Genomic DNA, 14,950 nt, shown 5'->3' with positions numbered 1-14,950 from the left:
TCCCCACAGTCCACCTGGGATTTCTCGTGGGGGCAACATAGTACTTCATAGGTAGGATGCATTAAAACCTGCGGAGCTGCAGAAACGTGGGAAGCTAACCCATCTCCCATCCTGCATGGGGTTTCTGCCGTTCTCAAGAAGTCTGTTCTCCTCCTTGAGTGCGTTAGACCTCAGTCGTCAGAGGGAATGGTCTCTGATGTTCTGTAACGTCATGGCTTGGAGAAGAACCTCTGCCGTGCAAGAAAAGGGCTGGTCAGGCGTTCCAGCTACCTTAGAGTGAGAACATGAAGTTGACTTCATTTAACTCTTGGAAGTTTGTCAGGGCTTCCTGTGCCCTGCCTTAACCATCCCATACAACCCTCTGAACATCACTGAGCTGTACGACTTTCTGGCAGAGAGCTCCAGTGGAAAAGCTTCTGTTTGAGAGCCTTTCTGGCCCGCACATCAGTTGGAACTTTACTCTCTCTATCTTGAACACCGAAGAGGCAAATGGCTTTTCAGCCCAGGTCCTCCTTGGGTGCCCTGCCTGCCGCTATGCCATTTCCCCTTCTCTCTCCTGGTGGACGCGGTGCCGCCAGCGTCCTGCCAGATCCCCAGCAAAAGTATCTGAAATGCTGGCTGGAGAAGATGCAGCGTCTCTCTCTCTCTCTCTCTCTCTTTCTCTCTTTCTCAAGTTAGCACCTTTGCGATCAGCAGATGGGATGTCAAAATAGAGACACAGCACGCACTGCAACAGCTGTTAAATCCCGTGGATGTGGACGGTATTCCTCCTTCCCCACCCCCCCTTTCCAGGGGAACTGTCCCTTTGGGGTGGAGCAGGTGGATTGTTCTGTGCCCAGAAGAGGTCGGGGTTGAGGGGCATGAAGTGCCCAGACCATGTCAGTGCCATGGGGGATGTGTGGCATTTGCCATCTCTTCTCTTCTTGCTCTTTGGATTTTACTGCTGGCATTCTCCTCTCCTGCATCTGGCACTCCCTGGGCTGTGGGCATGAAGAGGTTACAGCAGCCAGGAGCCTGCTGGGCTGAGTTAGCACTTCCCTCTGCATCCAGAATATCTCCCAAGTACCGTCCCTTTTGCATCACGGAAAAGGGGTGGTGGTGTGTGTGTGGGGGGCGCTGCAGTAGGTCGGAGCTGGGGCTCTTTAACCACGTCTCCCTTTCCTCCCCACAGCTCTGCGAGGAGGGGGACGCGGGAAGGGAAAGGCATCGGGAGTGAAGGATGAGCCGGGGACACCTCGCCCCAGAGCTGCAGAGTGCCCGCGCTGCGCCCGCCCGCCGCTCTCCCCGCCTGCATCCGGCCGCCCAGGGGCGCGCAGACGCTGCCGGCTGCTCTCGGGCTCCAGGAGGGCGGACCGCAGGGCCTCGGTCACGGGAGCTGAGGGCCTGGGAGGCCAGTTCTCCGGGGCGCCCGGGGCAGCCTCGCCGCCGGCCCTCCTCACTGGAAGGAGACGCTGCGGAGCGTTGGCGGGGACCTGCTGGGGCCTGAGCTCTCCAGCCAGCCAGCCCCGGAGGGGCAGCATCACGGCGGACTCTGCCCCTTCCAGGTGACTCCCAGGAAGGCAGAGGGGGACTGCATCCCTGTCGTCATCCCTCCCAATCGAGAGGAAAGGCTCCTCTTGGGCAAAACTTCGATTTCCCTGTGCGTCTAACTCGGAGTGTGCAAGATCTGCCAAAGCATAGAGGGTTTCATTTTTCACTTGCTGGTGTTTGAGGAAAACTGCAAGGAGTGAGTGGTAGGAGGAGGAAGCTTATAAACTTCGGGAGTGGGGACCTCTTCTTGGAAGTGACAAGTAGCCTCAGACCTACGGTTCCTGGGCCAGTGACTTTGTCCTTTGCTTGGACACTCTGAAGGGTCTGGACGCTGCCACATGACCCACACCAAAGACCCCAGGAGAGCCATGGAATCCACGCTGGCGCCATCCAGTTCTGCCATGGGCCCGGTCACCTTCTCCCACGTCTTTGGTCAGCAGTGCCAGCTCATGGAAGCAGGTAGGAGGGGTGTCGTGTGGGGAGCAGGGTGCTAGCCAGGGGCCCCAGCAGCGGAGGCCCCTGTGTCTGTCTGCCCCGTCTCTCCCTGGATGTAATTTGGAATGTGAGATTCAACTAGCCAGTGATGTGATTGCCTGGCATATTCACTTTAAAGTTGCTAGGATATGCCACCAGACAGAATGTGCCACTGGGGCACGGCCAGTGAGGGCCCCCATTTGTCTTGTCGTCTCTTTTCTCTGTGGCTACCTGGAGGATGAGGGCGGGAGCGTCAGGAGGGATCTGATGACGTGGTGGCTGTGGCCCTCTTTTCAGGGCAGGTGCCAATCCCAGACTGGTCGTCTTCTGTTAGAAGACAGCCTCTCTCGGCTGCCGAGGGAGGTGTGCGAGCCGGGCCTCTCCAGCCAGTGTTGGAGGAACTTAGCTGCTCATGATCGTGTCCGTCCTGCAGCCTCTCCCAGCCCTTGGCTCTGCTGCAGGGAGACCCCATTGCTCTTTGCCCCTGACATTGTCTTCCAAAGGCTCGTGTGTTGTACAGAGGGGAAACTTGGGGCGGGCTGCAGCCTCACCCTCTGCCAGCCATCTTGCTCAGATGTGCATCGGTCACAAGGAAAACCAGGTGAGGGTGTGTGGCTTGGTGCAAATGGTCATGGGGCTGGAGCCCACACGCCGCTGCTTGAAGGTGCTGACGGTTCTGCTGGAGTCCCACAAGATTCCAGGTGGCCTCATGTCGGCCCGGTTCCCTGCTCTCTGAGTGCATCCCTGTTGGGAGAAGGACCACGTGCTCTCCACAGGTTTCATGGTTGTTCAAGCGTCAATTGCGCATTTTGGCTGTGAGTCAGGAAGGCGATGAGAAGAGCACTGTTTTGGGAGTCCAGGGGCCTGTGTCAGTGTTGATGCGAAATTTCCCAAGGTGGTTGCGTGACTTTGGCCATGGCAGACCCCACCCCTTTCCCCGGGCCATCCATCTCTAGCTGCAAAACAAGAACCGGACTCACGGCAGCCTGATCCATCCAGACCTTCCATTCTGGGGGCTCTGAAGTCCCGGCACAACAAACGAGCTGGTCACGGGAGCTGAGGGCCTGGGAGGCCAGTTCTCCGGGGCAGCCTCGCCGCCGGCCCTCCCTGGGGACAACAAATGAGCTGGTGTCTCGGGATGGAATGTGTCTGCACAGGGTGGCAGCTTGTGGGGTGGGTGAGCGAGGGCTCTGGAGCTGGACCGCCAGGGGTCCCAGCTGCACCTGTTACAGGCTGCGTGACCTCAGGCGGGTGACTTCTCTGTCCCTCGGTTTCTTCATCTGTAAAATGGGGATACCACATATACTTCATAGGGTCCTTGCAGAGTTTAAGTTGGTGCGTGGAAGGCTTGTACTCCTGGCATGGTGAGTGGCAAGTATTCATTAATGTTTCTAGAGGATGCGGGGGATGCTGGGCGCGCATCCTTCCACGGGCCAGTCGGGGCACCTTGGACTGCAGAGACTTCGGTTCGAGGGGTCCGAAGCATTGAACACCCTTCCCTCCACATGCACTTTGACTCTGGCTCGTCCAGAAGGTTGAGAATCTCCCACTTCACGCATCTGTGGATTATTTGGTCCTCAGTGACTTCGGTGCCTCTACCCCACATGAGAAGGAGACTTGGGAGCTTGCCTGGACCGAGGTTGCACGCCCCTTTCTACTCCCCTGAAGTTACTGTGAGAAGGCAGGTTGGATTTCTAAAGTGCCTCGGTGCTGTCCCCTGTGGCTTTATCCTCTAAGCTTTTGGAGGCATCCAGGCCTAAATCAGCCTGTGAAATCCTCTGTCTCCTTTAAAAACAAACACACACACAAACAAATAAACAAAACCCCTTCATGTCAGGGAAGCACAGGGAATAATCATGGCCAGCAGTCTTAAGGGAGAATGCTCTCCCTGAAGACATGCAAAGATGAGTAAGCCTAAAATAATGCTACCCGATTTGCAAAGCAATGTGACAGTCCTTTCCTCCTATTTTTCTCATTTTAATTTGATAATGGGAATAAAAGAAACTTTAAAATGGCAAAAAAAAAAAAAAAAAGCTAAGTCAGAAGAGCTCACTCAATTAGGAGGTGAAAAGGGTTGAGAGAAAATGTGGACCCCTCTCCAGCCAGCCATTTGGGGTTCAGTTGGCATTACAAATGAGACCTTCCGTGTGTGAGAAATGACCTCATGGCTGCAGGGGCTCACGGCTGTGTCCGTCATGGCTCTTCCCCAGTAAGATGCAACCCTCAGTCAGCCGGCTTCACTGAGCACCTACTATGTGCTTTCTCTGCACGGTTCCAGAACTACAGAATCTGAGAGTAAGTCAAAAGGCGATGCTCTTGGGGCGCCTGGGTGGCTCAGTCAGTTAAGCAGCTGCCTTCAGCTCAGGTCATGATCCCAGGGTCCTGGGATCGAGCCCTGCGTCAGGCTCCCTGCTCGGCGGAGAGCCTGCTTCTCCCTCTCCCTCTGCCTGCCACTCTGCGTACTTGTGTTCTCTATCTCTCTGTCAAATAAATAAATAAAAAATATCTTAAAAAAAAAAAAAGGAGATGCTCTTCCTCAAGGAGAAGATGATCTACTTGGCAAATGTAAAGCGTATTGAGGAAAAGAGAATTCTACATGATGTGACTTTTTTTTAAATTAATTAATTAATTTTTAAAAGATTTTATTTATTTATTTGAGACAGAGAGAATGAGAGAGAGCACATGAAAGGGGGGAGGGTCAGAGGGAGAAGCAGGCTCCCTGCCGAGCAGGGAGCCCAATGTGGGACTCAATCCAGGGACTCCAGGATCATGACCTGAGCCGAAGGCAGTCGCTTAACCAACTGAGCCACCCAGGCGCCCACAATGTGACTTTTTAATGATTCCGTTTTTCAACAATCCTTCCAGTAAGTCTTACATAAATTACCTTAATTTTCAAAAATCCTAACCAGTTTCTACAGGCAAGGGAAACACTCAGGTTGTCTGCATGCCCCCCTTCATCCCACTAGGAAGTAGTGAAAGGGGAAGGTGAACCCCGGTCAGATGCCCAAGCCTGTGCCTTTAACCGCTAAAGTATGTGGTCCCTGGTGAAGTCGGCTTAGTCTCTTGTGTCTGTAAGTATCCTATGTCTTAGGAGAAGTTGATTGTTCAGAGATGGAGCAGTCAAAGATGCTTAGTGGGGTGGGGATGGGGGGAGGAGCATAAAAGGGCCCATTGGACTTAGGAGGGCAGCAGTAGAACCCTGGTAGCGAGGATGTAATTAAGCATGGGTGGGGCCAATCAGAACTTTGACCCAGTTCATGGTAGCAGGATTGTGAAGGTCCAGTGGGGCCATGGGAAGAGTATGGCGTTCTTTCTCATTTAGTCCCAATTCAGCTTTTTTGAGCTGACTTTTTGCTGTCTGTCTGAATTGGATGAACCCCCAAATCCTAGACCAGGAGTTGGCAAACTACAGCCCTGGTACCAAATATGGCCCACTACTTGCTTTTGTAAATAAACTTTTATTGGTACACACCCACATCCGTTCATGTTCATTTTATCTGTGGCTGCTTTTGTGCTACAACAGTAGAGTTGAGTAGCTGTTACTAAGACCATGTGGCCCATAAAGCGGAAAATATTTGCTGTCTTGCCCTTTGCAGAATAAAGAGTGCTGATCCCTGCCCTAGACCCACATATGTAGCACAGAATGGGGGTAGATAGAACTTGTGTGGGACTGTGTGGAAGGGCTCAAGCCATGCTTCCTTGCTGGGACCTTTGATAGTATATGGTGCCTTGGTTTTCTTATTCCTCCTCCTCGCTTCACCATGCACAGTAGGCATTGCTTTAGCAGGGAGCATTTAGAGTAGGTCTGAAAGCTCTAGTAAGAATAGTTCCCACTGTGTTCCGAGATCTGTAGGACCTGTGCTGGATGAGCTCGTGTCTGCCACCTCTTCAGGCCACCCTGCAGGCAGACGGTGCCTTTCCTGTTTAATGGGTGAGTTTAGATGTTGGCAGCCGTGGGACTTAAACCCCAGTCAGCCCGACCCCAAAACCTGTGCTCAAAAAGGGCAAAACTGCAGCTGCTGCAAAGGGTTTTGTTGTTGTTGTTGTTTTTTAAATGTGTCTTGTCTTTCTCAAGGAAGTGGAGAGAGTGATGTTCTGGTTCTTCTATTGGCTTTGATGCTGTTGTTCACCCTCTTCCCCCTCTGGGGTCCTCCACCCACTTTGGGAAGGCTAGCCCTGCAAGTTCTTTCCCTTCTGTTTCTAACCTCCAACCCAAATTTCTCCCCTTTCCTCTGGACCCTGCTCTAGCCCAGAAAGGTAGGAGAGGAGTTAGCCTGGAGGCTGTCACTCTTCATTCCTCCTGCCTGACTTCCTTCAGGTGGGAGCTGAGGGCCACACTCCCAGGCCGGCCGCTGGAGACCTCACTGTATTCCACATCGCTCATTTCTGGCTGTCTCTAGCACCTGACAGAGATGCTGGGAGGAAATCTAAGGGGATAGGCAGTGCAGACTCAAGCTGCTGTCCTGTTGGTCTCCGTGTAGCTGAGTAACTCCACTTGCCCATCTCCTCCTTGGTCCCCAAAGTGTTGGATGGGGGAGACCGTCTGACCTGGTGTTTGGCTGTGTCTCTGCTACAGGCTCTTGACTGAGCCCTGGGCCTGACAGTCTGTGGGCCGTGGTTCCTGGGTGGCTTTGTCTCTGGTACCAGGCTCAGACGGGCTGAGCCTCCCCTGTGTCATTCTAGGCCCATTTCCAACTTGTCTTATCTGGGTGCCAAGTGTTTCCGCAGGCCTATTTCCCTTGACCAGAACAACTGAGGTCATCCTGTCCAATATATCCTGCTGGCGTTGCATGACATCAAACCTGGCTCCAGGGGGAGGACAGAGGAGCGGAGGGAGCAGGAAGGCGAATGGGCTTCCACACCTGGGCCCGCTGTTCTCTTGCACCCCTCCTGGTTGCCGCTCAGAAGCCCCCCACAAGTTGCTTAAGGAACAGTTCCAGCTCACTGCCATGTAGAAGCTCCAGTGTATGCAAGCCATGTCTGTCTATCTGTCTGTCTGTCTGCCTCCTAAGTCAGGCTGATGCCTAGAGCCAAGGTCTGGTCATCTTTTGACTTTATTACCTCGTTCCTTCCGAAGGCTGCCAGAGGAACCCCCTTTCCTGCCTTTTGAACAATAGAGGGATTTATCTGAATGTACAGCCTATATGTATTTGGAAGCCACTTGCCATATTTATAACCAAGAGAAGGGGAGAACTAGGAGTTATGCCATCTGCTGCGAGCCGAGCACATTGGGTGCGTTTGCACAAGTGAAATAGATGAAGATGAGCAGAGCAAGGAGCCCTGTTTCCTGTATTCCCATCTGTGGGAATGGGAACTTGGTTTTAAGGTCTCCTTTTAGATCCCCAGGAGATGGCTGGCGAGGACCTGTTCCTTGCCTGGCTGTTTCTGCAATGGGAACAGCGTGTTTTGACCTTCTAGGCCAGGAACGGTGGTCGTGCCTGCTGGCTGTTGAGCAGAATCATAGCTGACGCTTGATCAGGTGCTTATTCTGTGCTGGTCGTCATGCTGTGCTTCCATGTTACCTTATTTCCTGCTCGTCACATCCTTGTAAGGTGGTGGACGTCATCCTCGTTTGATAGATGAGACTGAGGCCCATAAAGGGAAGTGCTTCTCTTAACAAGTCAGTGGTTGGGCCAGGATTCAAACTCAAGCTGTCTGCATCCAAAATCTCTACTTATTCCTGTTCTTCTGTCTAGACTCTGTCAAATTCCCCCAGCTCCTCAGGAATTCATCTCCGGATGTTGAACACCTAGGCCGGCAAGTGAACGTTTTCTGAATGGACGTGGCCTCTGCTGTCACAACAGTTATTGGAGACAATGTCCACTCTCCAGAAGTTTGTGGCTTAAAGGGGGCGTGACCTTCATCCTCCGTGTGCACAGTTGTTCACAGCACGTTGTGTCATGGTGTGACTTCCATTCGTTGGCGCTTTCTGTATTAGGCTCTGGGCGCCCCAAGGTCAGGAACTACCGTCGTGGCTGTCTTCGCATCCTCCAGACCTCATGTGCTGTTTGTTGGCAGCATTGTTTTCCTTATCAGTAAGACCACGGCCTAAGTGTTCATCCTTTTCCAGGCTAGCTGTCCATCTCGTGAGAGTCCGTTAGCACAGTACAGAGGTGTGAGCGGAACCTGGCAAAGCAAACTAGCTGGTATGTTTGTTCTCTTTCCCAAGACTAATTCTTCCTGGGCCTCGAGTTAGCGTGTGGAATCAGGGCAGTGGGGGGAACAATTTATCCCAGCGGTCCTTCGGGCTGATCAGATTGAATATTCTTGACTCCAGGCTCTTGAAGGGAAAGAGGCCTACTTGTTGGTGCGAAGGACAGAGTGGCGGGCACCAGCTGCCCGTTGCCCTCTTCATCTCCTCCCGACCTAATCTCCCACCCTCAGCCCCCACGTGGGCTTTTCTCAGCATCCCGGTGACCTCCTTAGGATGCAGCTACTGTCAGTGACCCTCCCTGTGTCATACCTTGACCTCAGGAAGTTCCCGCCGGTGGTGTGTGTTTGAGGGGAAGGCAACAGGGACAAATTGGGTGCTTGTCACAGTGGACTAAGTCACGTGTGCAGGAGTCCTGGCTTGTGAGCAGCCCAGGTCGTCCCATCGGTCCTTACATTAGAAGCAGCAGCTGGTCTCTTGTTGCCTTCTTTCTCCAGAGACCTGTTTGTCAGAGGCAGGGCCCATGTGGTTATTAGTATGGACTTAAGAACTCAACTGCTTGGGTTCAAATCCCAGTTCTGCTGTTCACTAGTTGTGTGACCTTGGACAAGTAGTTTAACCTCTCTGTGCCACAGATTCCTCATCTGTAAAAAGGAGATAGTGGCTTACCTACTTCACAGGGTTGTGGTAGGTCTGACAATGAGCTAATATGAGTGAAATGTTTGTCATAGTGCCTGCCACAGGATGCATCATATTTGCAGCCTGTTTTAGTTAGTGCAGCATCTGTCACAGAATACAACAGACTGGCACCTTAAACAGAAACATGTATTTCTCAGAGTTCTGGAGGCCAGGAAGTCTGAGATCAGGGTGTCAGCAGATCTGGTGTCTGGTGAGGGCCCACTCCCTGATTTGTAGATGGCTGCCTCTCATTGTAACTCCTACAGTGGGGAGCAGAGAGAGAAGCAGACTCTCCCGTCTCTTCTTCCAAGGGCACTCATCCCACGGTGAGGGCTCCACCCTCATGGCCTCAGCACCCCCCAAAGGCCCTGCCTCCAAATACCATCACAGTGGGGACTAGGATTCCAACATGCGAATTTTGGGAGGACATTCAATTCATAACTGTCATTATTACTGTTCCTTATTAGCACATCATCCCTATCCTGCCTAGTGAGACAGAGTTTAGTAACACCAGGAATTGAAACATTCCTTGTGGTTTTGTCTTTCTGACCAGTAAAAAGTTGCTCCTTTTTTCCCTTGGCTAATCACTGTGGTTAAACAAAAATTCCTCAAATTCAACATTTGTCATCCGCAGGCCAGGAATCGCCAGATCTATGAAAATTGCCATCCACGAATCACAAAAGGATGTTTAGAGAAGGTCCTCATTGGACCTGGCTTACCTAGGACAGGCCTAGTTCATGTCAGTCTTCTGGTATAATTACTACAGCACCTGCCTTCATTCACAAGCATGTCCCCCCTTACACGATAAATTAGATGGTCAGCCTTAATAAGGGGCAGCTGAATAAATAAAATTCAAATGTTACTTAAAACATGGAGCATCTGACCTTGGAGGAAGTAGTTGAAGGTTAAGAGACAGTCAGCGGAAGGAGCGAATATTTGGTTTGGAATGGGGGTCAGACAGATCAGGTGAACTGGGCGCCAGTTCTCGGCATGGCTGGGGGGGGTTTGCTGATGTTGCCAGATCTTATTCTCTAGGAGAACCCTAGAGTCCTGGTCTTCCTATAAAATCTCCCAGTTTTTGAATGGGTGTCACCAAATGCAAGATTTTGAATTCTGGAGGGCCAGACTGGGATAGCTATGTCCAGCCTGTTGGCCACCCATTTACAATGTCTGGTTTAAGCCCTCAGCTCTTCTTAACAGGTCTCTCGTTCCAGTCTGTGGGTTGCTTCCAGCCTCAGTGGTATTCCCACTTTCTGGTCTCCCATTCCCTTGCCTTGCCTTGCCTTGAATAAAATAAAAGCATTTAGGTTGAGCCCTGAACCCCAACTCTTGTCCACATCCCCTTATACAACAAATGTGGTCTTGCTGGACCAAGTATTGTACCGGGCCCTGGGGCTTCAGAGCGCTTGTTTGTGAGCTTGAGTGGTTGGTGTTTTCTCCCTCATCTTAGTCACGGAGAAGACTTGGCAGCAGATGGGAAGTGGGAACAAACAGAACGAATGTAATCCTGAGGTGCCAAGGCATTCCATTTTTTGACTCAAGGCTACGGCCGTTCCAGACTGGGCAGGTGGGTGCCTCCATGAAATGGGAGGTCTAAGCGAGACCGTTAGTGCACCGTCCCTAAGAATCCCTGGGTGGTCAGGAACAGAGCTGGCTCTCTGTTCTTGATGGCAGTGCTGAAGGGCAACGGGGAAAGCTTCGATTTCTTGAGGTAGTGGGTACTGCTGAATAAGAAGGAAAATGGCCTATTTGCGGGAGAACAGGTGAGAGACCTCACTTCACCCTCGGTTCTCTCTTCAGAAAGTGCTGGGACTAAGTGACTGGTGGGCTTCCTGCTGGAAGCTGGCCTAGGTCGTACGAAGAGCCCACCAAGAAGTGAGACCTGCAGGTACTTTTTCTTGCCCAAGGTGTAGTTGGCCTTTAGACTCTTGTTCTTGGACACATTTACTCAATCAACTTCATGGGGGCTGTTCTCCCGAGGCCGTAGGTGGATGAACCAGCTTCTGAAAAACTCATTAGCTGATTCTCCTTATCATTTCCAAACCCTCTGCCAGATGACCATTTAAAACCAAGGGCAAAGCTCTCATCCAGACAAGTCTCCTCCCATCTCTTCCCAGATGAAATGGGACGGTTGTAGGTTTAGAAAATCTGAAGGAAAAGCACAGTCCTCCGTGACAGTCCCCCTCTGAAGTGGCTGGTGCGTGAGAGAAGCTCTGCCCACAGTGGGCATCACGAGACAAGAAAGGTGGGAGGGTTTCCGCACGGGTCACCAGGAAACCCCAGAGCATGGAGGGCTCCTTGAGGACTGAACACTGACAATGCGATGTTTGGAGTAGGGAATGAGAAGAGTCCTGCTGTAGAGGATGTGGAAATGTGAGGTACTAGGATTCCCACATCGTCATCCCCCACCTTCGGTCCCCCCCAAGGTCTAAGTGGTGGTCCCCCACCAAGGTCTAAGTGGTGGTGACACTTAGACCTTGATAAGTAAACCTTTTCTGGTCTATTATAGTCTCACACAATGTTTTTCTTTTGGACATCAGCTCCTTTGACCAATTCTGATCTCATCCGTCCTCCTAAGGCATAAACTAGATGAAGCAGATATAGTCCGGGCTTTTTCTGGAAAGGTAAATGTGCTTCCGTTGGTCCTCGATGTCAGCCATCCTCCCTGGTGCCTGTGTTTGCCTTTGTTTTAACCAACAGGGTCTAATGTCACTGTTGCTAGGAGGGAGCTCCAGCCCCAGAGAGCGAACATCAGGCTAGCTGGCTTCCATCGAAGGAAGAAGACACAGCAGGAGGGCAGCCAGGTGCTCAGGCCTGGCTCCACTTGCATCTTAGGACTTCTCGAAACTCAAAATCTCCTCTGTGATCTTCTCGAAGTCATTAGCAGTTACCTATAGTGAGGACCAGTCAGGACACTTGAAGAGAAGCCTGGTTTGGGGACAAGGGAAAGGCCGAAGCGGGGAGGTGGTTTCCATCCCTCTCTGTCCAGGGATCTGGAGGGGTGATGTCGCTCAGGGAGAGAGCCAGTTCTTGGGAGGGATTTACAGGGCTCGCAAACTGGTCTGAGAGACAAGTGCTCCCGGCTACTTGAAAAGGCCAGAGTCTTGGCCTTGATTCCTAGGTGAGAAGTAAATCAAAGAAGGAGTTTACGTGGTGGGTCCCTCTGCGTCTCCGGGGAGACTGCAGTAGCAGCTAGGAGCACAAGGGTGACAGGATGGTAGGAAGTGCTCAGAAGGAACAGGTGGGCCGCCTCTTGGGGCTGCGTGAGACCCAGAAAGCTATGGAAAAACAGCAAGGTCTACGTGGGGACAAGGCAGGGTCCACTGCCTGATCAGCACTCCGACTGAAGCAATTGTCCAAAGGGCTAGGTGGAGGGACTAGACTTTGGTTTGGCCAGAAGAGCAGAGGATGGGGAGGTGGGAGGCTGAGCTGGAATGTGCCCGAGATGTTGGAAGCCAGCATGCACCTTCATCAGCATGGAGGAAGTTCACAGTGCTGTGACAGGTGAAAAAGGAAATACAAAGAGAACCCTCGCACTTCCTGTGGCGACACCCCGTGGCCAATGACTACTGAAGGCAGAAATCCAGGGTATGAAGAGTTGGATTCTGGAGACCAGGCCCGTGACAGCTGAGATGTTCATAAATGGTTGGGACCAGTCTGCAGTGGAGACTGGGACCAGCCACAGAAAGGACTCCGTAGAAGGGTCTCCGTAATTTTTAGTTTCTTTTGGCCAGTATTTGGCCAGAATGAGATCTGCAGGATAGACATGTCTAGGTCGGCTTATTTTTCTCTCAGCATTTGGGTAGGCTATTCCTGTCTTCCATTGTTGCTGTCAGCTTCTGTTTCTCTTGAAGTCATTTCTTTGGAGGCGATCTGCCTTTTCTGTGGATTTGCTTTTAAAATCTTTATCTTGGAAGCTTTGTCATTTCACTGTAGTGTGTCTGGGAGTGGCTCTAATGTCATGAGTCCTGTTTGGGCTTTGAGCTTTTCAGGTCTGAGGACTGGTATTGCAGTTCTGGAAAATGTTAAGCCAGTTGATTTCTCTGAATACTGACTCTCCCCCTCTTCCTATTGCCTCCTTTAGAAATCCCCCTGTGACCTGCCTTGGACTTCTCAGTCTGAATCGTGTTTCATCTTCTCCATCTTTGTCTATCTGCTGCATACTGGACACTGACTTTAAAAACTACCTTCTGGTTTATTAATTTTCTTTCTGACTGTGTCTGATCTTCAGCTTAATTCGGGTGATCAGGTTTTTCATTTAATATCTTTAAACATTTTTAAACCTCTAGAAGTTCTATTTGAGTCATTTTTGAGTCTTCCAGGTATTCTTTTCCTTTTTAAAGTAATCTGCTGTCTCTCCTGCTCTCAATCTTTATCTTCAATTTAAGCTGCTTAATCATTGAGAATCACATTTATCTGAGAAAGGAGTTTTATAATCCATTTCTGGCATTTCTGGATCCAGTTCTGTTTTTCTGTTGACTCATGTCCAGGATACCTACTACCCCAAGTGCTTTGTAAGTTTGAATTTTGAGCTCATGTTTGGGGTTTTATCTGTGTGATGCCATTACCATGGGCAATGTGAATTTCTGAGCTGGGGATTTCCTCAAGCTCCAGGCAGGATATATTTGAACCCAGACCCATTTGAGGGCAGGCTTGGGGTATGAGCTACTAAGGAAGATCGGCTTCTTGCCCCACTCAATCCAGGACTCAGACCCTATTACCTTTCCTTGTGTGCATGACCCTTATCCTACTCCCCTCTTTTCCTGATAGCAAAGCCCTCTCAGGCAGCTGGAGTGTGGTGTGAGTGTGTGTATGTGTGTGTGTGTGTGTGTGTGGGCACACGTGAATGTGTGTGTGCATGCCTTTGTGCGTGTGCGTGTGTGTGCGCACATGTGTGCATGAGTGAAGTGCAGTTCTAACTCCTCTCTCCAGCATAACCTAAGACCTTGTTACCTGCCCCATATGCCAGTAAAACTCCAGCACCCATTTTATAAGACCAACAAATGCCTCTGAGCAGCCTGGGTGTTAGTGTGTATCACTCTGGTTTTCAATTTTGTATTTCTTCGTTAGTTTTTTTTTTGTGGGCATATTAGTTTCTCTTGGCTGCTGTAATAAAGTACCATCAACTTGGTTGAAAACAGCACGCATTTGTTTTCTCACTGTTCTGGAGGCCAGAAGTCTGAAATCAATGTCACTGGGCTGAAATTGAGGTGTCGCAGGGCTGCGCTCCCTACAGACTCCAGGGGAGAATCTGTTCCTTGCCCCTTCTAGCTCCCATGGCTATTGGCATTCCTTCCCTGAGGCCGCATCCCTCCATTAACTGCCCCCATGGTTACATTGCTCCTTCTCTTCTCTGTGTGACCCTCCTCTGTCCCTCTCTTATAAGGACACTTGTGATTGCGTTTAGAGACCGCTTGGTGGATAATCAAGAATAATCTCTTATCTCAAGGTCCTTAACATCATCATGTCTGTAGAGACCTTTTTTCCAAACAATGTAACATTTACAAATTCTAGAGATCTTTCGGAGGAGCTATGCCTCTCACAGATTTCCCTAACTCTGAGAGCTCAGCTTTGTATTTAAAAGGATGCCCATTATATTTCCAAATGTTGTGTGGCATTTTTTTTTTTCCCAGTCTACTATATTCCCAGGAGGAGAAATACACCAAAGAATCTCAAGGCTGGAGGGACGAACCAAATTCCTGCTGTCCTCACCCAGTTTCAAATCATTTTCTGGGAAGCAGGAGGCCAAATTAGTGTCCCAGTGAGAAGTTTCTGAAAGGGGTTGGGAGTAACATCTCCAACTGTAACATTTTTTGACTTAGATGGTGATTCTCATGCCTAAGCTGGGGGAGATTTAGGATTGTGTAGTTCATAGAGAAGAAGACAATAAGCTCATCCTCAACTAGATTCTTGAAGAGAATCCCTGGGATCTGAAGAAAGTGATACCCATACAGAAATGTATAGTATGGATTAGCGGTAGGAGAAGTAACAGAAGAGCAGGTAGAAAGCCTTTGTTCTGGGCTGGCCTGCAGAAATTGAATCATTTGGATTAAAGACAGCCCCGGCCACATTTTAGCAGCTGGTCGATTTTTCTGCTTGAAACAGAATTCCAAGACT

General features: G+C 50.7%; 1 protein-coding gene across 2 annotated transcripts in view; it reads left to right on the top strand.

Annotated features, from left to right (window-relative positions):
* The first annotated feature begins 1,233 nt into the window (after nucleotides 1-1,233).
* The window catches only part of KAZN (kazrin, periplakin interacting protein), a 1,036,128-nt gene continuing 1,022,411 nt past the window's right edge, over nucleotides 1,234-14,950 (top strand). Inside the window, exon 1 of one of the 2 annotated variants that reach the window (XM_064589897.1) lies at nucleotides 1,234-1,989. In XM_064589897.1, coding sequence (XP_064445967.1) covers nucleotides 1,869-1,989 — 121 coding nt within the window. In that variant the 5' untranslated portion in view covers nucleotides 1,234-1,868. The remainder of the gene's footprint in view (nucleotides 1,990-14,950) is intronic. The other variant, XM_064589898.1, reaches the window with a different exon arrangement.

Source organism: Mirounga angustirostris, unplaced genomic scaffold, assembly GCF_029215605.1.
Source record: "Mirounga angustirostris isolate CCGP_5_RB_7025 unplaced genomic scaffold, mMirAng1.0.hap1 SCAF_4, whole genome shotgun sequence".
Lineage (NCBI taxonomy): Eukaryota > Metazoa > Chordata > Mammalia > Carnivora > Phocidae > Mirounga > Mirounga angustirostris.
This window is presented reverse-complemented; position numbering and strand designations above follow the sequence as displayed.